The sequence below is a fragment of the Labeo rohita genome, chromosome 23 (genome assembly GCF_022985175.1).
Source record: "Labeo rohita strain BAU-BD-2019 chromosome 23, IGBB_LRoh.1.0, whole genome shotgun sequence".
In the NCBI taxonomy this organism is placed as follows: Eukaryota; Metazoa; Chordata; class Actinopteri; order Cypriniformes; family Cyprinidae; genus Labeo; species Labeo rohita.
Genome location: NC_066891.1, coordinates 2,024,563 through 2,049,969, shown reverse-complemented (window position 1 = coordinate 2,049,969; position 25,407 = coordinate 2,024,563). Strand labels below are relative to the sequence as shown.

The following is a 25,407-nucleotide window of genomic DNA, read 5'->3' as shown; positions in this document are numbered from 1 at the left end:
TGACCATTAATTTTGTGACATTATAGGGGAAGCTGAGCTTCCCTTGCAGTCTTAAAGAAATCGCCACTGATTCACACAATGGCAGTAAATCATTCACAATTTGATCATTTTCATTCAACATTCTTGGCTGGTGTAATGATCTTCCCACCCCTATCAGGAATGCTGATTCCCTGACAATTTTCAAGCTACAGCTGAAAAAGCATCTCTGTCGTCACCATTTGACTTCATCCTAAACTGTATTTCATGGGTGTTTATAGTGTTTTGTTTGTATCTCTTGCCTTCTTCTGTTGACTCTCCTCCTCTATAGGAACAGTGTTGTGGTTCCTGTGGTCTCCTTCAGTGCAGGACAGACACACACACGTCTGATCATCTCTGCAGAACAGCTCCAGAGGTCTCTCATGTTTCTGGCATATATAATCCTCCAGATTTTCCACAGCGTTGATCAGTTTGTGTTTCTTTAGACGTGGGACTCTGTGATGAGGCTCCAGGTGAGTCTCACAGTAAGAGCTTTGACACGTCAAGCAGGACTTCACAGCTTTCTGCTTTCTTTCATCACAAATGTCACAGAACACCTCAGATCTTCCTAGACTGAGCTTCTCCTTAAAGTGTTTCACAACCTCTCTGAGTGTTGTATTGATCTTGAGATCAGGTCTTCTGCTTAATGTTTCTTTACAGAGCGGACAGCAGCAGGTCTGTGTGTTTGTCCAGCACTTGTTCAGGCAGGTTCTGCAGAAGTTGTGTACACATGGAGTGGTGACTGGATCAGTGAACACATCCAGACAGATGGAGCACTGGAGCTCATCATTTAATGGACCACTGGAGGATGCCATGACTGAAAAGATAAGTAATGACAAAAACATCATCTACATTGCTGAATAGAGCAGATTTGATAATACTAATGATGTGATCAAGTCAAATTAGTTTGTGTATGGATGTTGCATTTTAAAAACTTGACAACGTAAGCTATGAACCACTGTTTATATCGAAGTCAAAGCAGCCAGAGCAATATGTGACAGAAGTTTTTGACTGGAATTTAGGACAGAGTTGAGGTCTGAACTGTGGCACTGCAATGGAGATTATTTGGTGGTCGGATAAGAAACTAAATAAATAAAGTTTTACAACAGTATTTAAAAATATCACGAAAGGGCATTTTTGTATATGAAAGACATCACAGAAAAGCGTGGAAGTGTAATATTTTAAACATATAACCTATTAAAATAAACATCTGAGGTGTCATTTTTGTTTAGCGACGTTAAAGAGGTTAATGATTTTCACTGGACTTTGTTAATTCTGTCTGCAGTTCAAGTACTTCCTGGTTCTACTGTCTAAACTGACTTCAACTTCAACTGAAGTCTTTTACTCACCTGCAGTGATGTCATACAGTAGCTCCGCCCACAACTGTAAACATCAGACGGTTTATAATTTATCCCTGCTGAGTGTGTAAGAGTATAAGAAACCTTTAGAGTATTTGCTTCATTTTGGTTAGTTCTTTTTTTATGACAGCAGTGTCAAATGTCAAGTTACCTACGTTTATACATTGTAGTTCTTTAGAAATGGAGCTCACTAAACCTATGCTTCACAGTGAAATCTTTGAAATGTTCAGTGATTTCATGGGAAGAAAAGAACAATAACATATAAAGTTATTTGAACTGAAATCCAAGATTGTTATTTGTTAATAAAATCAACCACGGATATAAAATGATGTCTGTTGCCTTTACAACCACTGTACAAATGAACAAGTCGTGGTCCTGAAGCGCGAATCTCAGCCATTTAAATTTCAGCGGTTATTTTGGCGGCCAGTCTGGGGAGAATTGGTCGGTTTAACGATATGTGAGTATTGCTATTATTTAAATATAGTGACAATACAAATAATTGCACAAAACCTACACAAAACAAAATATTATATATATATATATATATATATATATATATATATATATATATATATATATATATATATATGTATATATATAATATTTTGCAAATAGTTCAGATTTAGGAGTAGTGATGCCTCCAATGATAGGCTATTGTGTTTCTGCTCCTTACTGTCAGTAGGTGGCGGTAATGCACTAGATTAAGATCCGCTGTTAACAAAACGAACCAGCAGCTCACTTTTTTTGTTTTTGTTTTTGTTTTTGTTTTTGGAGAGTTCGCACAGTCTTTGTCGTTTAAGAAGAAACCAGTTGTCGTTTTAGAATAGCGTGTTTAAAGTGTAAAGTTATTACATGAAGAAGATCAAATATGTCTGTCCATCTTGGATATTAATGATTTTATCACAGAATTCTGAGCTGACAAAAGAGGAGTCAAAGCTGATGGAGAAAAACCACAAACTGAAGAGAGAGGTTTGTACAGGATATAGATTCGTGTCATCTTTTAACCTTATTACTGTGCGTGTTTATGTTTTCTTTCTGCTTTCGTAAATTGATTGATCGTGAACATAGAATCAAACCTATTTTATAAATAAAAACGTATAAATGTCATCAAAATCCGACAGTGGCACATGCATAGATGCATTTCAGTCTGAAAAAAATATTGACTGCAATGTTTATATGTCCTAAACACGTTTTGTGTCAGTATCACCAGAACAAGAAGCTTCGAGCATTCATGTAACATATAATGATCGAATACATTTCCATAGTCTTTACTGCCATTTTGTCATATCTAAAAGTGTTGTTTTTTTTCCCCATACATTTATAAAACAGTTTGTAGAGAAACAGTTGTTATGTAGAATTGAGAATCACCATGATTTTGTGTTTCTCAAAAGCTGGGAAAGTTAAAGTGTGCGTGACTGATGGGAAGAATTGTGCACATGGAAGTCCTGAAAACAGCCGACTTTGTATCCATCACCCACCTTGGTCATGGACGGGGCTCAAAGCAGCGCACGGCCAGTCTGCTGTATGAGGTGATGGTCATGTACTACACTGGAGTGCCGAAAGCCACCATGAAGAAGGACCAGATTCATGTTGACCACAAACCACAAGAGAGTGAGTGAAGTTTGACTAACAGTCCTATCACAGACTTTTCTCTGGTTATTGTGCCCCAAAATGTCTGAATCAGTAGCTGTGTTTATCAGTATGTCTGATAATGAGACAAATTGGGTTTGTGGCTGATCCGATAGGAATAGAGAATGATAGGAAAGTTGAGAGCATTGCATTGTGAGATGTTTTAAGCATGCAGAAAAGTCTTTGTATTGGCAGATAAAAAGTTGCCATAACCTCTAATATAGACATAACCTGTGACAGTTTTTATTATAAATTAGGTTAATCAGTGACATTGCAATTTTTTTTGCCTCTCTGTAATCTGCAGTTGATCAGAGACAGGAGGCCCTCATTTCCCAGTGTCACAGAGGCTTTATGTTGGGAATGTTTTGTAAATGCTGCCCTCTGCTGGACAGAAAATGTATCTGCTGCAGTTGAATCATGATGATGAGTATCATTCCATGTTAAAGGAGGCCTGAAATGACTGATCCTGCCTCACTGACAGATTCTTCTCTGAAACCTTCAGCACTGCTTCATTAGTTCTTTCTAACGAGTCCCTGAGGCAAGCTCTGCAGCAGACTTCTACCCACCAGTCAAAGTAGCATTACATCACGAAAGTGTGGACTCACGAAGAAGATCACGAGGGTTTAGGGTGCGATTTGGGACAGGGCCCGAGTCAGCTGACTGCTAACGAATTGCTCTCGTGCTACGTTGATGCCATACATTGCAGTGACGTGCCATCAGTGCTGTCTCAAGTTGGACAAAATTTCTAACTGGCAGTGTTGAAGTCGAACACACCCTGATGAAGTTTCACTCACCTGTAGTGATGTCATACCGCAAATAATCACAAATATGAAACGAGTTCAAGGAGTTTCTAAGTCATTCCTGCTGAGTGTGTAAACTGTAAGAAACCTTTAGAGTATTTGTTTCGCTTTGGTTAGTCCCTTTTTAGAAACTGCACACTGAATATTTTTTGGGTCTCCAATAAAGGTAAATCATAAAAATAGCAAGTTTACATTTAGTAAACTGATTTCCACTTTTATTATATATGTGTATATATGTCTGTGTGTGTATGTATATGTATATATATATATATATATATATATATATATATATATATATATATATAAAATAACGAACATGATTAATGTAACCATTTTAAGGAAAAAAGGATGTTTTGTTACAGGTTTTGGAGCAAGGGCGCCGTCATCTTGCAATACCACAGCATTTGACATCACAGTGTTGGTTTGCTCCGTTGGCCAGTGAAGTAATGTAAGCATTTCTTTACTTTTTGAACACACACTTGTTTTGAAATGGAGGGGAACGCGAACAGAAAAGTCGTGAACCTGCTGGTGACACGCTCATCTGTGATTGCATTTTAGCATAATTTCCATTGTGACCTGAGTCTTGAGCTCATGTGCCATAAACCCAGACGGTTCTTTTTTTTGTTTTGTTTTGTTTTTTGTTTTTTTTTAAAGTTGTCTACCTCAATTTTACCCGTTTAACGCAAGAGGCTGAATAATAAAAAAGTTATCAATGGGTCTTTTTAAGTAACTAAGGCGAACTGCACATTTAGCAGAAAAACAGTTTCAGTTTGCAGGGAAGAGAATCTATTTTATCGCTTTGCATGATAATTCGTTTTTTTACTTAATTCTTGTAGAATTTCATTTACAGTGTTGATCTGATTATTATGGAAACAGTGGCGCATACTGAACACTCACTGCTGCTTCAGCCATCATATGGTAGAATATCCAAATTCAACAAGCTGACAGAAGTGCATTTATGTCTTTGTTGGACACTTAAATGACAAAGTATAATTGTTGTCATTGTAAATACTCATTTTTCCATGGCCACAGAGGCAAATCAGAGCGAACAGACACGAACACACTGTATTTTTTATATTTATTTCAACAAATGACAACCAAAATCAAATCCCTAGGAGTTTGTGAACAGTTTTGTAGTGGCTCCCTGCAAGGGGACATTGATGCTAAAAGACCTGCAGATAAGCCCAGAATATAAACATGTTTAAAACATTTTCTGGTGGTATTGAGAGTTCATATTTTAGCCTCACATGTGTATCTGCACAATATGTGCTTTACAATTTTGTCTTTATCACTGTCTTGGTACATTAAGCCACGTTAAGTGTTATTTATGCAAAGCATTTTAGAATGTCTAAGTGAGATCATACTCACAAAGGTAAAGATAATTAATTATTAAACCAAACAATATCAAAACTTTCAAAAACACCCAGCAATGTGATTCTTTTATAGAGTGATAGGCAGTGGGTTTAATCAGTGACATTATTAATACATTTACTGTCCGGTGTCGTCTTGTCCTCCTCCGAGACCTGTTTCCCTTGGTGTTTTTACATATAGAAAAGGTGAAAAAACATATTGAATTTCCCTGTTTTCTCTCAGAACGATGGTCTGAGTTATTATTGTAATTCTTAATGCAGCTTGAATGACATACAGTAATGACAACTATTACAATTACGACAGAAAATCAAAATACTGCATTCACATTCTCTATAAAGATCCCTGCTTGTTTTTTTTTTTTTTTTTGCCTTGAAAATTAAATATTGACATTCTTCATGGTTTTGTTTGCGGGGAAGAGAAGCTGTTTTGTTGCATGATAGTTTGATATTTTCACTGTCGTTTTGCCGAATGTGTCTGTTATCATGAAATCATGTCACGCATTGGGTACTTTTTTGGAAACGTTTAAATGCAACGTAAGCTTTTTTTGTGCTGTCATTGTAAATATTTCCCATGGCCACAGAAACACATTGTTTTTTGTTTTGTTTTTTGTTTCAGCACACGACAACCAAAATCAAACTCCTAGAAGCTTATGAAGAGTTTTGTATAGGCTGCATGCAATTTCTGCTAATTCACAAAACTGCGACAGTCATACTGGCAAAATTAATGTTAATTATTAAACCAAACAAAACACAAAACCTGCAAAAACAATCAGCAGTGATAGCCAGTGGGTTTAATCAGTGACATTATTAATAGATTTGACTCACAGATTCATTGATTTCACTCACAGATTCATTGATATTGTGCTCAAACCAAAGTATAAAAGTACTTTCATTGTAAAGCTTTCTAATGACCCCAGTTCACCTTTAACAATATTAACTAGATTTAATGGTCATGAAAATAATTCAGTACTTTACCTGAAACTGATGCACGTCAACAATGAATAATATGTTTTATTTATATCCTGTCTACTGAAGTTCATGTGAGTAGATATTCATTAACGTAAATCATTTCCCTGTCTGTATTTGGATAAATTAGCAAGAAATTTAGTTTATTTTAGTCAACTTTATTTACAGAATTGCTCTTCATTCAGATGCTGCACAGGGATGAGAACATCTACAGTAGGAGAGACAAGACTAGTAAATATGTACGTTATTATTATTATTATTATTATTATTATTATTATTATTAATAATAATAACAACAATAAGTTAATTAAATATTCTTTGACTTTCTTAATTTTTGTTTCATTCTGTAAGTTATGGCACAAGTTTAATGTTTGTCCTGTAATATTCAGCATTCTCTGCAATGAGACGGATGTTGACAGACCTGTAGTAGGTACAGATGATCGTCAGTGTGTGAGAGCTGCTCCAGCTCAGTGTTTCTCCTCTTCAGATCAGTGATTTCCTGCTGCAGCTCTTTAATGAGATCTTCAGCCTGTTTCTCTGCTGCTTTCTGCTGTTCCTCCATCATCTTCAGCAGCTCAGACTGACATCTCTCAATGGAGCGGATCAGATCAGTGCAGAGCTCAACACTGGCTGATTTCTCTTTCTCTGTGTTCCTCTTATGAATGAGAACAATTAGCAGATTTATTTATGTATTTACATGTACATTTAAATGGCCAATGGACCTTTATCTCACTTCCTATATCCGGTAAGCGAAGCAGTGTATCCCCACTTCCGGTCCCATCGCAACACAATGAAAACTAATGCGAGAATCTTCTTTCCTTTCTTTCGCCGGTGTTACTGCAGTGTACCTGGCTGCTTTTTTTCTAAACAATGACACACTGCCTCAGTTTTCACGATTTCCAGACACAACACAGATGAGATGCGTGTGATGAATTAAGGTTATTATTCATTATTAAATATTACGCAGGAGCACGTTTGCATGGAGTATGCATTTCGAAACTGAGGATGTTTAGGCCTACATCTCATATCACCTGATGAAATGTTCCTATTAATATATTTCTCTTCCAAATGTGCATTCTGAATAATAAATAAATTTAACCTGCTGCAGTCAATTTCGTCTTCTCATTAACAGTTTTTCTCATCATATTTTATATCTGTTTACATTAAAATACATTTTAAATAAACACCCTTACAAAATTAACCATGGATTTACTATAGTAAATGTAGTAACTATGTTACATTTTATTTTTTCTGCGGACTGATTTCCGCTTGCCATAGTTTTACTACACATACCATGGTTAATTTTCGTAAGAGCGGCATTAAAATAGATGAATGAATACACGGGCGTTGCCTTAAAGAAATAACAATTTTGAACATTTTAGCTAATTAATCTAGACAGTATAAAGCGGTGACAGTGTGATTTGAGTATTATTTAAGAATTTTGGCATAAACATGTAAATTACATACAGTGAAATGACTGTGAATGAAAAATGACAGAATAAAGAATAAAATTTAATACAGATGAATAAATATGTTGATTCTGATCTTATTCATCAGGTCTCTCAGACGCAGTGTGGTGAAATCATGCATATTTATAAGCCATGGGTTTCTCTGATCGGTTCGTTGGATTAAAACTAAAAGTTCCGTTGCATTTGGAAAATTCTGTGCACAGTAATCATCAGAATATTTCTTCACCTGTCTCTGAAAATGTCTGGATTTTGAAATCAACCTGCAGATGCTCATTTTAACAGGCTTTTATTTAACTAGTGATTACAGCACATTGAAAAATATACATAACCGGAAGAATCGATACACTGCTTCGACAAGCGCTTCCAGTGTTCAATTCCGGTGCGATTAAAGGTCCATTTGAAAAAATTAAATAATCGAATCCTCTACAGACATCATGTCATTTGAAGAGCGTTTTATCCATTTAATTCAAAACAATTATTAAGCAGTTTGAAATATTAGAATGGTTTAATAACTTTGCATTTTTTGACTTTACCTTTCTTATCTCTACTGAGTGCTGGATCTCTTGAATCTTCTTCATTCTGTTCTGGATCATCTGCTGCACGTCTGTGTGTGTCTGAACCAGCTGATTCTACACAGAGAAAACATTTATCAATGAATTTGACTTTCCACCTTCTGACAGTTTTCAGGGTAAAGTTGCGGTCACACTAGACTTTGAACATGAAATATCTTCTGAAAATGCGTCACTTGTGATATAATGTCACACTTTACAGCATCTGTTTAAAACTTAAATTCAACACATAACTAGTGCTGGGTAGTAGCTGATTACATGTAATATGGATTACATGATCAGATTCCAAAAATCATTTTATAATGCTCATAATCAGATTAGTTACTCTTTAATGGATTACATGATTACATATCATGCACACAATGGCAGTAACTCATTTGTAATTTATTGATTCACCCCAATTCTTAATTTTTCTCTTTTAAAATGTCCACTCTAAAAATCTTGCTGTATCATACCAATATGGAAATATTTCTATTTCAAATGTTAAAATAATTTATTTTACATTTTTATTATTTAATTAATTATTAACTTTTTAAGATAATCAGTCTGCTATTGGTCACACAATTTCACACACTACAAATTCGCAGGTCAGAGTTCACCTACTTTAACTTTAGAATGCAGTAAAATGTGGAACAACTTTGCACGAGCTTGTGTTTTCGCAAGAAAAGAAAAGAAAACTGCATTCAGTGGGGTGTTTATAGTGTTTAGTTTGTATCTCTTGCCTCCTTCTGTTGACTCTCCTCCTCTATAGGAACAGTGTTGTGGTTCCTGTGGTCTCCTTCAGTGCAGGACAGACACACACACGTCTGATCATCTCTGCAGAACAGCTCCAGAGGTCTCTCATGTTTCTGACATATATAATCCTCCAGATTTTCCACAGCGTTGATCAGTTTGTGTTTCTTTAGACGTGGGACTTTGTGATGAGGCTCCAGGTGAGTCTCGCAGTAAGAGCTCTGACACGTCAGGCAGGACTTCACGACTTACCCAACACTGGCTGCAATACATCAATATTTTAAGAATATGAAAATTTTTATATATGAAAGCCAACACAGAAATAAGGTGGGAGTGTAATATTTCAGACATATTACTAAATAACCACCTGTAAACACCAGGTGTCATTTTTGTGTAACCGAGTTATGCTTTTTCTTGGACTTTTTTCTTTCTGTCTGCAGTTCAGCTACCTGTTTCCTGTTTCTGCCATCTCTAAACTGACAGCATGCATCAAACTTTGGTTTACAGCCAAATAAAAGACATACTTTTACTAATATTCTGATACTGCTTCATGCTATTAAATGACTGAACAAGTAGTAATGCGTTACTTTTTAATTTACAAGAAAATATCTGAGTTACATTTTCAAATAAGTAATGCCAGTTACTTTTTTTTTTTTTTTTTTTTTTTGCCATTTATTGATTGAAAGCTCTCCTGTCCCCATGATGAGAGAAATCAGGAGTAAGATGTTACTTTAGTTCTAGAATAAATGTAAACATGCATTAATTCATCAAACTCTCAAAAAACAGATTTAGTATTCTTTAAAATGAATAAAAACAGTGAAATGCAAAACTGAATATGATGCAAATTTGTGATAATTAAATTTTAAATAATATCAAAATATCCTTTACAAATACAATTATCCTTTATGTATTTAATCCCATATTATTAACCAGTGTCTTTGCTGCTGAAGTGCGATGATCCAGTTCAGTCATACTAATAAGCAAAAATTACTCATTAATTTACTCAAATTACTCAAGATGAACATTTGTTGTTCCTTTTTTTTTAAATTGCTGAAGAGTGTTGAACATTCTTCTCATGTGTTATACTGTATAGATGTAAATGTACTTTTCCTTCAGGCTTTTGGTGTGTTCATTTGCCTAAAATAAATTTTTTTATATAAAAAAAAAGGATTTAAAAAGCAACACAAAAGTAACGTAATGCATTAGTTTACATAAAAAGTAACTAAATAATGTAATTAGTTACTTTTTTAGGGAGTAACGCAATATTGTAATGCATTACTTTTAAAAGTAACTTTCCCTAACACTGCACACTACACATCATGTTCTTATGCAGTGAAAAATACATCACAGAACAAAGAGGAAACTGACAACACGCTGACAGACACGACAGAGCAGGTTACTTCTGGTATGAAACAATCTCAGCTTTAAAATGTTGTAATTTATTTTTTTATTTTTTTATTTATATTTATATTTTATTTTATTTTATTTTTTTCAAATTCAAACAATAAATACTATTTAGTGGCTCTTTAATGAGTCATGACAAAATGCTGTATTGTCCTATTAGATCAATGGACACATGAACCGAATGTCTTTTCTTATTTATTTACAGCGAGAAATAAACATAAATGAACATCAGAATGTGTTTTATTTCAATTAGTTAGTCTACTCTCCAGTCCAATTTGTTTGTCGGACAAAATGGCAAATTTGCTGTTATGATTGGTCAGATTGCCTGTCAATCAAGCTGTTTGCAACGGGTCAGTTGCAGCTTGTTAGAAACTACACACAATATTAATAGCCTAGTTTCAAAGTGAAATCTCATAGGCATTTTAAAAGTAGCAAAATAAGACATAAATGTTGAAATGAATGTTAAAAAATTCAAGACTGTAAGCAGAAAGAACGGTTTTGAACCTCACGCTAATGCAATAAACTATGGGATTGACAGTGGTCCAGACAACGCATTGAGAACGGCCAAGAGATGCTTGACTTTATTCAAATATCATGAGAAAATGCATTGTATTGTGATTGCAGTTAGGTATCAAAATACAACTTGTTCTCTATATTCCACGTCTTCTAAGGTCATATGATTGTTTGTGTGAGGAACAGTTACTATTTCTGAGGTATGTACATTTTCAGTATGCATAGAATAACCTGCATTTGATAGATGAAATGTTTTCTTCTTCTAATTTGTTTAAATTCATAAATTACCTGCAAAACCGAGAAGCAAAATCAAGAGAGGCTTGATACTGGCTTGTATATGATGAACGGTGTTGGGGTAACACATTCCTAGTAACTTGAGTTACGTAATCAGATTACTTTTTTCAAGTAACTAGTAAAATAATGCATTACTTACTTTTTAATTTACAGTATAATATCTTTTCAAATAAGTACTTTACTTTTTCAAATAATTTACTTTGTTTTTCAATGTATTGACTGACAGCTCTCCTGTCCCCATGTTGAGAGAAGTCAGGAGTAAGTGGAATGGAAAGGAAAGGAAAGGACGTGAACAAGCCCGACTCCTTAACCATTAGGCCACGGCTGCCCCAGAGGCATTGTGTGCGCTTTGTAAACATGATGCTTACTGTAGTTCTAGGCTAAATATGAGCATGCATTTATTCATCTCACTTACACAAAAACAGATTCAGTATTCCTCAAAATGAATAAAAACAGTCAAATGCGAAGGTTGATGGAAACTTTTGGTGTGAAAGGGGTTTTACATATGACAAAAACATAACTTTTTTTTATATTAAAGGCATACAAGCAAGCCCAGTCCAGGTGAGAAAACGTAATGCATTATTTTCAATAAAATGTAACTAAGTAATGCAATTAATTTTGGAGCATTCCCAAAACTTTTATTGTATATTATTGTATATTATGCAAAATACAGTCATGGCCAAAAATATCGGCACCCTTGCAATTCTTTCAGAAATTTGTTGCAGTTGCAAATGTTTTGGTACTCACATGTTTATTTTTTTTTTTTTGTTTGCATTGGAACAACACAAAAAAAAAACAGAGAAGAAAAGTCAAATCTTATGCAATTCCACACAGAACTCTAAAAATGCACTGGACAAAATTATTGGCACCTCTAACTTAATATTTGGTAGCACCCCCTTTGGAAAAAATAACTGAATATTGGAATTTTGGACAACTCTTCTTTTGCAAACTACTCCAGGTCATTCAGATTTGAAGGATGCCTTCTCCCAATTGCTGTTTTGAGATCTCTCCACAGGTGTTCTGTGGGATTCAGATCTGGACTCATTGCTGGCCATTTCAGAACTCTCCAGCGCTTTGTTTGTAACCATTTCTGAGTGCTTTTCTAAGTGTGTTTTGGGTCATTGTCCTGCTGGAAGACCCATGACCACTGGTGAAGACGCAGCTTTCTGACACTGGCCACTATGTTGCGCCTCAAAATTCTTTGGTAATCATCAGATTTCATGATACCGTTCACACAGTCAAGGCATCGAGTGCCAAAAGCAGCAGAGCAACCCCAAAACATCTTTGAACCTCCACCATGTTTGACTGTAGGGACTGTGTTCTTTTCTTTTTCTGTAAACAGTGCCATGACGTCCTTTACCAAAAAGCATACTTTTGTCTCATCTGTCCACAGTACGTTTTCCCAGAAGGATTGTGCTTTTATCACATACGTTTTGGCAAACTCCAGTCTTGCTTTTTTATTCCTTTGTGTCAGCAGTGGTGGTCTCCTACCATAGCATCCCTTTTCGACAGATAGTACGAGCTGACACTGTTTGTACCCTGTGTCTGCAGATCAGATTGAATTTTTTTTGGAAGTTAATCAGGGTTCTTTATCCACCATTCAAACAATCCTTCATTGAGCTGTAAACCTCTTGATGATATTGCACACAGTGGACACAGGAACAATTAAGATCACTGGAAATGGACTTGTAGCCTTGAGATTGTCCATGTTTTTCCACAATTTTTTTCTCTCAAATCCAGACAACGCTTTACACTTCTTTCTTTTCTCCATGCTCAGTGTGACACACAACACAAAGGTTGAGCCAACTTTTCTCCATTTTAACTGGTTGCAAGTGTGATTACTATATTGCCCACACCTGTTACTTGCCACAGGTGTGTCTAAATACAAATTACAGGAGCATCACATGCTTGAAAAGCAATTATTTCTTACAGTTTTGACAAGGTGCCAGTAATTTTGTCCAGTCCATTGTGTAATATTTGATCAAGTTTGACTTTTCTTCTCTGTTTTTTTTGTGTTGTTGCAGTGCAAACAAAAACAATAAGCATGTGAATACCAAAACATTTGGAACAATTTTCTGAGAGAAGTGTTGCATTTTCTGACAGAATTGCAAGGGTGCCTATATTTTTGGCCATGACTGTATATTATTGTAATGTAATATTATTGTATAATATTGTAATGCATTACTTTTAAAAGTAACTTTCCCCAACACTGGAGATGAGCCTAGCCTCGCTTTAAATTTAGGCGGCTGCAGCAAGAGATATTTGGCATACATTAGCACAACATCAGAGCAAGGTGGACTGTCCTCAGACACATTTCTAACCAGTGTGCATCTTGCGGTGATCGGTTCTGTGCAGATTTTGCTCATCTCAAATGAGCCAAATGTCTTGTAAACGCTGCCCTCTGCTGTACCGAAGCTCATCTGCTGGGTTTGAATAATGATGATGAATGTCATTCTAGGCCCTATCATACACTCTGCACAAGGCATGATGCAAGTGTGTTTTTTTGCTAGTTTCAGCCCAAAGCAGTTATCATTTTTACGTCCAGCACCATATTGTTTAAATAACAAATGCATTTGAGCCGATCGGTTCGCCCATGGGTGTGCTGGTCTGAAAATGAGGTGTCGCGCCATTGACCAAATAAAACCTGGTATAAAGTCAATGCCGCTGGGTTTTTTTTTAGTTTATTTAAAGGGCGTGTTAGTAATATGCGCCTGTAGGCAAATGCACTGTGCGAGTACTCTCTGCTTATTTCAGACCAATTAAAATAGGGCCTACTGTGTCAGACAAGGCCTGAAACAACTCACAGAGCTCATATCATGCCTCGCTTACAGAGTCTTCTGTGAAATCTTCAGCGCTGCTTCATTAGCCCTCAGGAGCTCTTGGTGCATACATACATCAGTCCTCATTACACTCAGATGCAGTATGTTCCCACAGGATGTTTAGGCAGAAAATCATTTATAGGCTTTATCTGTAGCGTCCTCTTGTTTTCCAGTCAAAATATCTAAACATGCTTACAACAATATGTGACCCTGGGCCACAAAACCAGTCTTAAGTAGCACAGGTATAGTTGTAGCAATAGCCAAAAATACATTGTATGGTAAAAAATTACGTTGTTGTTTGCTGTTGTTGTTGTTGTTGTTGTTGTTTTTTTTAATGCCAAAAATCATTAGGATGTTAAGTAAAGATCATGTTCCATGAAGACATTTTGTAAATGTTCTACCATAGTAGTAGTTAACTTTTGAAGTGGATCAAAAAAGTTAATCAAAGCTGTCCTAAGACAAGAACGGGTATTGTTTTGGTTTTAGAACAACTTTGATGAAAGGTTTTGATCCACTTCAAATGTTGACTACTGTATTCTGTATATCAACAGTTAATTTTTGATTAGTAATATGCATTGCTAAGAACTTCATTTGGATAACTTTAAAGGCAATTTTCTCAATATTTAGATTTTTTTGCATCCTCACATTTCAGATTTTCAAATAGTTGTATCTCAGCCAAATATTGTCCTATCCTAACAAACCATACATTAATGGAAAGCTTTCAGAACATTTACCCTTATGACAGGTTTTGTGGTCCAGGGTCCCACATGAATTCACCTCAAATGCAAGACTACGTCACTGAATGAATCATGTATCTTGTGGCAGATTTTTTCAATTAAATTTTAAATTTAAGCAGTTTTAGTTTAGTTAGAATGAATAAAGGAGTGAACAAATACTGGTTAAGATAAATAGTTCAAATAAATATCACATTTTTTTATATATATATATATATATATATACACACACTATGTGTGTGTATATGATTTTGTGATTCATCTTTTCACACAGAGGACAACTGAGGGACTCATATGCAAATATTACAAAAGGTTCAAACACAGCAACAACACAGTATTAAGAATCAAGGGGATGTAAACTTTTGAACGGGGTCATTTTTCTGAATTCATTATTATTTTCTCTGGACTATATGTAAACATCTTTTATGTGAAATATCTTATTCAGATCAGTACTAAATAATAACATGCATTTTGTATGATCCCTCTTATTTTGGTAAAATAATGAACATTTTGCAGATTCTGAAAGGAGGATGTAAACTTTTGACCTCAACTGTATGTATATTCAGTCATTAAGAAAAGTACGCTATTTATTTATTTATTTATCTATCTATCTTACTTAATTAAGTAATTTAGTATACAATTATTTATTTTAGAATCTACTGTATAATCAAATTTTTATTTATCTTATTCTGGGGTTGTCTTGTCTTGTAGGGCAACATCATTTTGCTTTACTGTTTGAAACAGCCGTTATGCCTTGAGCGTGTCTGATATTTTGCAATGCTGTAATGGAGCTCTTTTGTAACATCATTATTCAAGAATTTCAGCGGCTGTCGTGCACGACGACACTTTGGCAGCACGAATATGATGATGATGAAAGAGGAAATATCACATTACTGGTCAAACTGTGAAAGCAAGAGGTTTTATTTTTCTGCGCAATAGAAGAATTTACTAACATAAATTGCGCAACTACAGTATTGTGCAAAAAACAGCCGAACCCTTTCATTTCTCAATCGGAATGGTTATCAAGATTGTTAAAACAAAATTTTTTATCTGAATTTATTTCTTAATTTTGAGTTTACATCACACAATTTTGAGTTAACATCTCACAATTCTGACTTAATTTCTCACAGTTAAAAGTTTATATCTTGCAGTTTTAAGTTTGTATCTTACAATTCTTCTTTTTTCTTTCTAATTTTCCTTGGAATTCTGAGTTAAAAATTTCTAAGTGCAATTTTTCTTCAGTCATTCTAAGGAAAAAAGTAAAAATTCCAAGTTTATCACGTGATAATGAGTTTATATCCAACATTTCTGTTTACTGTACATCTCACAATTTGTATCACAATTCTGAGTTAGTGACTCAGAAATCTGATTAAATCAAGTTTAAATCTCAAAAATGTGACTTTTCTCTCTGAATTATGAGTTTATATCTCACAATTCTAACTTTTCCCCCCTCTGAATGTCATTTAGGTGCTGCCTACAGTATTTCATGGACAAAAATGTCTGTCTTGGATAACAAAATGCATCACAAAATTCAAGAAAAACAGTCAAAATTATATCAAGAGATATAGAGAATTTTTTTCTATTTAACAATTATGAAAAAAAAAACCCCCGTCATAAATGCAAGAAATAAAGTCGCAATTACTGGTTTATTTTTTATACCATGGCAGAAATGGGATTTCCAGCTATAACATCATGAAGTTATGAACAAACGTTCTTCCAGTAATACAAAACAGAACATTTGTTCAGAATTTCTGCTCTTTAATAATGTTCTTAAAATGTTAGCTCAAAAACATTATCTGTACATCGATCATGGAATGTTTTTTTTTTTTTTTTTTTTTTTTTGTAAACATTTTAGTTGAATGTCCGTCTAAATGTAACTACTTGTTCTAGAATGTTCAAAAGTAACATTCTGATAATGTTTGCAAAATGGAACATTCACATAACCAAGAAAATCTTTTGAACATTCTTAGAACACATTTTTGTTCACTGGTTCCATACAAAAGTTATTGAAACAAAGCATTAGAAGTGCTTTTGATCATTGGCCTTAATGTTTACTGAGCTCTCATTGTTGGATAAACCCATTATTGGATAGAAAGTCATAATGTGACCTCTTTTTTGGTGTGTTGGTCATAAGTGCATTTTAGAAAAGCAAACAAATATAGATTTTACTAGATCAAACAGGTTGGACATGTTAGTTTAATACCAGTCAGCAAATAAATCAAATCTTTATTTGCAAAACTTGTTTCTGACTTTTGTTGGGATCATCAGAAATGCTATGAAATTCAGTGAGTTTCTGTCCTGAAGCATGTTGATGTGTCTTCACTGCTGATTCTGCTCAGGTGTGTGACGTCCAGATTAAGTGTAATTGCACATTCAAAGAAATTTGATTTAATCATTTTGCAATTCTAAAGTTCCTTCAATGACTCATGACTCATTGTCATATACTTATCATGATACAGCCAAATTAAGTATGGCTGTTCATCTTTTTGGGATATTAAAAATCTTGTTTTTTCATTTTATTCATAAGTCATGAACAGGATTAGTTTAATCTGAGAGCCATAATTAGTACTTCAGGTTATAGCCTACCCAAATATTTTTCCTAGCTGTTCATCAGTTGAATCTGTGTCGGTGTATCTTATGCAGTCTTGGGGGTAATGCATTACAAGTAACGTAAGTTACGTAATAATATTACTTTTTTCAAATAACTAGTAAAGTAACGCATTACTTTTGAATTTCAAATAAGTAACGGCAGTTACTTTTTCCCCCATTTATTGATTGACTCTCCTGTCTCCTGTCGGAAAATTGGGAGTAAACATGATGTGACTGTATTCTAGACTAAATGTGAACATGCATTAATTCATCTCACTCACAAAAAACAGATTCAGTATTCCTCAAAATTAATAAAAACTGTGAAATGCAAGCTCAGAATACGATGCAACCCTGCAATGTACCTTATGTATTTAATACCATTTTATTAACCAGTGTCTTTGCTGCTGGCCTTCGATGATGAAATTCAACCATACTAATAAGCAAAAATGTAACATTTGTGCTTCATTTTTTTTTTATAGCTGAAGAGTGATCTCCTGCATAAATGCACTTTTCTTTCAGCCTGAGGTAAGTTTATTTCACTTTTGTTGTAAAAGGGCTTTTACATTAGAATTGTTTTATATTAAAAACAAAGCAGCAAGCTCTGCCCAGATTTAAAAAGTAACGTAACGCATTACTTTCCATAAAAAGTAACTAAGTAACATAATTGGTTACTTTTTCAGGGAGTAACGCAAAATTGTAACGCATTACTTTTAAAAGTAACTTTCCCCATCATTGATCTTATGTTCCTTCACATGGCTTATACAAAAATCAATAATATTATATTGTAAAGTTTTATTTGTTGAATTTTCAAAGAAGTAGTATTTTTTTGTTTTTTTGCTCAACACTCTGGACTTCAGTCATTAAGAAAATTATTTTTATTCATTTATGTACTTCAGTTGTGCTAATGAGAAGGCGGCGAATGCTGACAGATATCTTAATGTTTTCTTAAACAGATCTGCTTTGTACACTTTGTTCAAGCGAAAACACTGTTATTAGTGCATCATTTGATAAATGTTTACATGACTGTTATGAATCTGACAGTGTAAGCCAGACTAACCCACCTGTCCACCAAAACTAGGCTCTTATCATACCAGACCGATGACAATAATTGCACGCTTCAGAAAATAAGAGGATACACGCCTCTCTTCAGTTTCTTCATCATTCTAATCTCATTCCTGCCTCCCACTCTTTCACTCTTTTTTGTGAAATGTGTCAAACAGGTTTCTCCTCTTGTGTGTCACCTCATGTAAAACATTCAAGGGCTTTATGGAAACGTTTAATAAATATTAATGTTCATGTGTGCATGAGTGTTTGTTAGGTGTGAATATTCAAAAGGTTAGAATGCACAATATTGGTATATCTGTAATGTTAGATATGCATTGATGTGCACACTGTTTTTATACTACAAAATAGCAAAGAAAAGTGCAGAAGTGTGTGAAATGGGACACACCTTTTTTTGTTTGCTGAAAGTAGTAGAGCAGAAATAATGTACTTCACCTTTAAATGGATTGCAAATGCAAATGAGAACAGAGAACCAAATGATACTTAAAAACAACAATTGTTATTAATAAAGAAGTTATGTAAGACAAAAAACTTTTTTAAAATATTGTATTTACAGAGGTATTCAAAAGAGATAAATATAGCAATGCAATGCAATGCAATAAAAAAATAATTAAAAATAACAGAATTTAATAGAATGAACTTTTATTCACCAAGGAATTTGTTTGTTTTTTTTGTTTTTTTTGTATTTGTGACTCCGGATCACAAAACCAGTCATAAGTCGCACAGCTATATTTGTAGAAATAGCCAACAACACATTGTATGGGTCAAAATTACCAATTTTTCTTTTATGCCAAAAATCATTAGGCTATTAAGTAAAGATCATGTTCCATGAAGATATTTTGTAAATTTCCTACCATCAATATATCAAAACTTAATTTTTGATTAGTAACTTCATTTGGACAATTTTAAAGGTGATTTTCTCAATATTTTTTTATTTTTATTTTTATTTTTATTTTTATTTATTTATTTATTTATTTATTTTTAAATAGTGTTTTAGCCAAATATTGTCCTATCCTAACAAACCATACCTTAATGGAAAGCTAATTTGTTCATGTATAAGACTTATGTACAGATTTAAAATATGTATATGTATTTACATAATATCTAATTATTGCCAATTTCTTAGGTACTGAGAAAGAAATAAAATAAATAAATAAATAAATAAAGCAATTTTTATCTTAGAAAACAGAGGTGCTATTTACGAAAAGTGACAATTTCCAATAGTGTCATCGTTAATTTTGACAATTACTAAAGAAAAGACACAAATAAAATTCAGATATTCAAATGATATATATATAAAAAATGAAAATCTACTTGAATAAATGAATAAATACACAGCATTTTTACACTGAAAACACAGAAGTTATAGGAAATGGAACTGAAATTTATCGGAAACCTCAACAGACTATAAAAAATGATAATGATTATTATTATTATTATTATTTATGTGCTCAGAAAGGGCAATGACTAAAAAATAATAATAACAATAAATGCATTTTAAGATTTATATTCTTGTTGAACAGACTTTTAATTGCTTTCAGGCTGTAGAACTGTATTCATTGTTATAGCTTTTACCTTGTGATTCATTGATTTCGAGCTGGTTCTAATGGTCTGTGATTCACTGTGATTTATATTTCCTGGAATATTTACAGTTCAGTAAGAGAAGGTAAAATCCACTTTGTTTCCACCTTTTCCTGTTTGGTAAATGCCATGAATGTTTACATCAGAATGTGTCGCCTCCTCCGTAGTGAAGAAGGAGTGGCGACACATGGGTAAATAAAAGCTGAGACCGGGTGCTTCAGTGCCAAACATTCTTTGAATTCATCGTCTGTCAGATCACCTGAACTTCACTCGCCAGACAACTCAAACCCACAGGTAACACCTTTACAAATACTGCATTATAAAATGTGTTATAATAGGTTTTTCTTATTAATTCACAATAAATATTGCGCAGATTGTGTTTATTCAAATATGCATATACTGAAAATATATATATCACCATGATTGCATTAAGGCAAAATGCTACAGTTGAATAGGGCAAAAATGTAACCAAATAATTCTAATTCTTAATATAGTATAATAGCATATACTTTACCATCTGACTGTATAAATTAAGAACTTGTAAACTTTTACTGTATTTCAAGTTTTCTGAAATGTTATGTTTAAGTATGAAAATGACATAGATCTTGCATAGATTTCCAGAAAAATAAACCTTGGATAAAGCCAGGTACAAAATTGTAGTTTAATTTTGTTGACATTAAAGTCAAATATTTTTATTGAAGAGATTTTCATTTCAATCATTTGATCACTCTGTAAAATTTAGAAATTACACTAAAAAAAAAAATCTTTTAACTTAATATAATTTGTTACCCTGCTGACTTAAAATTTTTAGTTGTCAACTCAAGTTACTTAATGTTAATTTAACAAATTATTTTAATTTGAATCAACAATATTTTTTGTATTTGTATTTGTATTATAATTTATGTTTTTAGTAATAAAACAGTGTATAAAACCAGGCAAATGATATATGAACAAATCCTTCTATAAAATTGTTCAGAGTATAGAGAGGAATACAACTGTAAAATTTGGTGTATAAAAGAGCTGCTGAAGTGGAGAAAAAACTTTACGACCACCAAAAATACGACCACATGCATTGTAATTGAAACCTACAGATGCAAATACAATATTTATGCAATAATAAAATCAGGTGAATGATATATTAACAAACCCCTCAGTGAAAACCATTAGAATATAGACTGGAATAAAACTGTAAGGTTAACATACTTAACATACAAACAGTTTACACTTAGTTGAGCTTTAAAACAGGATAATGTCATGATTATTTAACACTATGGCCAATCAGCGATGTTTAAAAATCAGCTCAACGGCGCTCAAATGTGAGCGGGAAATGGAGGTTTTTAAAATTTCAGTACCGAAAGTACAGAACTTTTTTTTTTTTTTTGCTCATTAGCATGATTATTAATAACACTACATCTGATCTGAAAGCAGATTGCTATTCTTTTATTGGTTTTTGACATGATGAAGTGTCAGTTACAGCAGCCAGATGATGTCATGCACTTTAATAGAGTTTAGGTGTGAGCCTAAGAGGCGTCTTTGTTGCCAGTCTTTTGTTCAAGAACTATTTTAATGACTTGACATTCAGTGTGGGAGGTGATGGGTGTCAGTAAACCAAGAATGCCTTGATAATGATTTTATAATTGTACAATTAAAGGCTGGAATACATGGCATGACTTGCAAGGGTCAAACTCACGCAGATGAAAATGTCACGCATGTTTTATGTCCTCTGACTGGATGGAATCAAATTCTGTAGCTAAAACATCAGACTCTGTGACCATCATAAACTGCAACTAGCAGCAAAAGTCTTGTAGTGTATTCCTGCCTTAAAATACTTCCTGACAACAGAATGTGTACCCATATGAATTCAGAGAAACACATGGACAAATTATTAGCCGGTAGGCCGTGCCGTGAGAATAAACATTGTTCTGATATAGTGTTTGAATGCATCCATTGTATGTTTGTTATGACCATTTTCCTTATGTTAGAATAGCAATTGTAAATTAATGAAGACTCATTAAGGAACTTTTTGAGGTGCATCCTGGGAATACTAGTAAATTACATTTCCTTCTCCATCTGGCTTAACTGAAGCAGAGCATTGTAAAGAAATTCATACGCAGGCACAAATTATATTTGTCCATAAAATAAAACTTAAACAGTGTGTTAGTAGAAGCATTTGGGTTTAAAGATTGTTGAAATCTTGGTGAACGTAAATTTGATTATGTTTGTCCAAATGTATTTTATGAGTCAAGATCAAATGTAATGTCAGTTTTAAATACAAAGGAATTTAAACCAAGTACATTTATTTTACGTTGACATTTATTCATTTAGCAGAAACTAACTAATCTTATTAATTTATTTATTTTTTAACTGTATATAATTTTCAATTATACCTTTTATTATAAAAATGTATAATTATAAATATATTTATATTATTTATATCTTCATTTATATATTAGATCTTATTTACTTATTTAGCTATTTATTTTGAATTATATTTAGTAAATACCTTTACTATACCTTTTATTATAAAAATGTATAATTATGAATATATTTATATTATTTATATCTTTATTTATATATTAGATCTTATTTACTTATTTAGCTATTTATTTTGAATTATATTTAGTAAAATTTTTATTTAATATTAAATAGAAGGATATGAAATTTAAATTAATAATTGAATACATTTATGTTTTAGAATTATATTTTATTTAACAGTTATTTGTATTTTATTTATTTGTCTTTTTATTTGTTTTATAATTTAATATTTTTTGTTTTATTTAAATTTGTTTATATTTTATTTAAATTTAATTTGTATTTATATTATATTATATAATTATATATTTTATTTATATTTATATTATATTTGTATTTATTAGAAATGAATTTATTTAGTAATTTATTTTATTTCATATATTTATTTAATTTTAATTTGTATTATATTAAGATTCTTATTTATTAGAAATGAATTTATTTATTAATTAATTTTATTTGATATATATATTTTTCTCTCTCTCTCTCTCTCTTTTTTTTTTTTTTTTTTTGTCAGTATTTGACATAGTTAGATATTTTTTCTGTAGAAATGTCTAGCTCTAACCCCAGCACTACCAGAGGTCCCACGGACGGCACCCCTACAGCTGTGCCGACGACCCCATCTGCATCTGCAACCCCGTCTGCGTCTGCAACAGCTGCGACACGGGCTGCTACAGGTGGGGAGGAGGCTCATTTACATTAAAAAATACATATAATTATGTTCTTTGAGTTTAATTTAGAATATTTTTTTTTATCTTTAAAAAATGCATGAATGAAATGTAGAAAAGAATGAAAATGTATACTACATTTTGAGTCCACTATTGCTGGGAAAACAATAAGATTTGATGCTTTAGGGGATGATCCTGGGTCTGGATTTCAGTTTATCTGAACATTTTCTCTCTCTTTTTTTAGACAAGCTTCTGATGGTTCGTTCAGTTGACTTCCTGAAATCCAAGGATGGTCAGAATCGTCGTGAGCATCACACAGACGCTTACTTCAGCGACAAGATGATCATCCGCAGAGGTCAGACCTTCCAGATGTGGATCGAGTTCTCAAGACCCTTCAACCCAAAATCAGACAACCTGCAACTGCAGCTGAAGTTAGGTGAGTGAGCTGCGTTCACAAAACCTGTTTGACAACAGTCACTTTTTTGGTCTACTCAGTTTCACAGGGTGCTCAGAAATGACTCATTTCACCATTAAAGGAGTGCTATTATGCTTTTTCACTTTTTGAACTTTAGTCAGTGACCAAAAAAGTGACTGTTGTCGTGTGTATCTTTAGACATAAAAAAGGAAAAATCCCTTTTCAAGAACTACAACGAACGTCTCCTTTGGACTACAACGTTTGTTGTCCACATGCAATGCGGGCCATTAGAATATCATTAAAATAAATCCTGGCCACGGAAATTCGAATTGTTGGAGGGAGGGTAGGGACGAGGTGGGGGATTAGCCTAACTTTAGTGATGATGCGGTTCTCTGCACTGCAACGAGCCGCATTGTGGCGGCTATAAACACAAGCATTGACTGGAGTGGCCACTTTAGAGCACTAACGCACTGCAGACGTGTGCAGTACAGGGGGTTTAAACACAAATCTCAAAGTCCACAACGCGGGCCATTAGAATATCATTAAAATAAATCCCGCCCATGGAAATTCTAATTCTTGGAGGGCATAAGGCTAAAAGACCTTCTGTAGTGAATCGATGTGTTTTTGTAAGAAAAATATCCGTATTTAAAATGTAAGAATCACTTTAATCTAGTCTGTGCTAACAGTTGTACACGGTATTTCTTTGACAAGGGGCATGTCAGTACTGAAACACTGTCTAAGCTGTTCGCCAATCGCAACGCAGTGGGACAGCTAACCAATCACAACACATTTAGTTTTTTGGAAGGCGGGCCTTCATTAAACCTGGAACTAATCAAGCCTTATGTGCCAGAAATGTATTATAATGTAAAGTATGTTAAAAATAATGCATTTTTCAAACCACCAAGCATGAAAGCATGTTCTAGTACATCCCCAAAACAAAATCAAGACTTTGTAAAAAAAAAAAAAAAAAAAAAAAATGCATAATAGGACCCCTTTAAAATGATCCATGTTTATCTGAACCTCACATATAAGAAGTCAAACATCTCAGCAGATGACAGACTCAAATCCGGACTTGTTCGGATTCCCTTGTTCTGTTTGTTTTGAGTTTGGTTAGTAAATAGTTTTCATAATTACTGCATTACTTCTTTCTCATTCCGACTGGACACACCTTGTTTCTTTACATAATCTACGGACATGTTGAGCAACATTTTTTTTTATATCCAATCAACTAGTAGCAGAAGAGCAGAATTAAAATCATAATCAAATCAGCATCAGAAATTCCAAATAAAAATCTAGGATATTATAATAAAAAAAAAAAAAAAAAAAAAAAAAAAAAATAAATATATATATATATATATATATATAATTAAAAAAAAATATTCAACAAACATAAAACTATAATAGTTCCTCAATTATACTAAAATATCACTAAAAAGAATCTTCTAGTTATAAGTTAACATAAAATCATAAAAAAACTAATAAAAATGATTTTAATTATAATATTTTAATTTATTTTAAATCAGAATATTAATATAATACTTATAAATATAAAGTAAAAAGTAAATAAAAAACAAATAATAAAAATAAAAATTAATTCAACATTTTAATAAAAATACTTTCTCAATTATACTAAAAAAATTGCTAAAAAGAATCACATTTATAAAAAGTTAAATCAGAAATAAAAGCAGTACCAGAACAACTTGAATCAAAATCAATAACCTTATCAGATGCATAATAGAAATTCAGAATTAAAATCACACAATCTTTCATTAAATAAATAAAAAATAACTAAATAATCAGAACCTAAATCATAATCAGACAATAAGGTGTATTCCAAACTGACTTTAACTTTTTGTTCGTTTTGTTGGATTTCTGTGTTTAAAGTCTTTCT

The 25,407-nt window shown here is 33.1% G+C and overlaps 3 protein-coding genes across 4 annotated transcripts in view; 1 reads left to right on the top strand and 2 right to left on the bottom strand.

The window, feature by feature from the left end:
* LOC127154545 (E3 ubiquitin-protein ligase TRIM39) overlaps positions 1–1,276 on the bottom strand; it is a 156,274-nt gene extending 154,998 nt beyond the window's left edge. Inside the window, exon 1 of the mRNA XM_051096145.1 lies at positions 279–1,276. Coding sequence (XP_050952102.1) covers positions 279–863 — 585 coding nt within the window. The 5' untranslated portion in view covers positions 864–1,276. The remainder of the gene's footprint in view (positions 1–278) is intronic.
* Positions 1–25,407, bottom strand: part of LOC127154548 (E3 ubiquitin-protein ligase TRIM39-like) — a 239,635-nt gene that overhangs the window by 168,979 nt on the left and 45,249 nt on the right. The window lies entirely within an intron of this gene.
* Positions 2,128–25,407, top strand: part of tgm1l4 (transglutaminase 1 like 4) — a 31,923-nt gene continuing 8,643 nt past the window's right edge. The window contains exons 1-7 of one of the 2 annotated variants that reach the window (XM_051096142.1): positions 2,128–2,342; positions 2,765–2,984; positions 4,165–4,250; positions 17,741–17,786; positions 20,072–20,198; positions 22,951–23,110; positions 23,346–23,537. In XM_051096142.1, the coding sequence (XP_050952099.1) occupies positions 22,984–23,110; positions 23,346–23,537 (319 nt within the window). In that variant the 5' untranslated portion in view covers positions 2,128–2,342; positions 2,765–2,984; positions 4,165–4,250; ... (1 more) ...; positions 20,072–20,198; positions 22,951–22,983. The remainder of the gene's footprint in view (positions 2,343–2,764; positions 2,985–4,164; positions 4,251–17,740; positions 17,787–20,071; positions 20,199–22,950; positions 23,111–23,345; positions 23,538–25,407) is intronic. The other variant, XM_051096143.1, reaches the window with a different exon arrangement.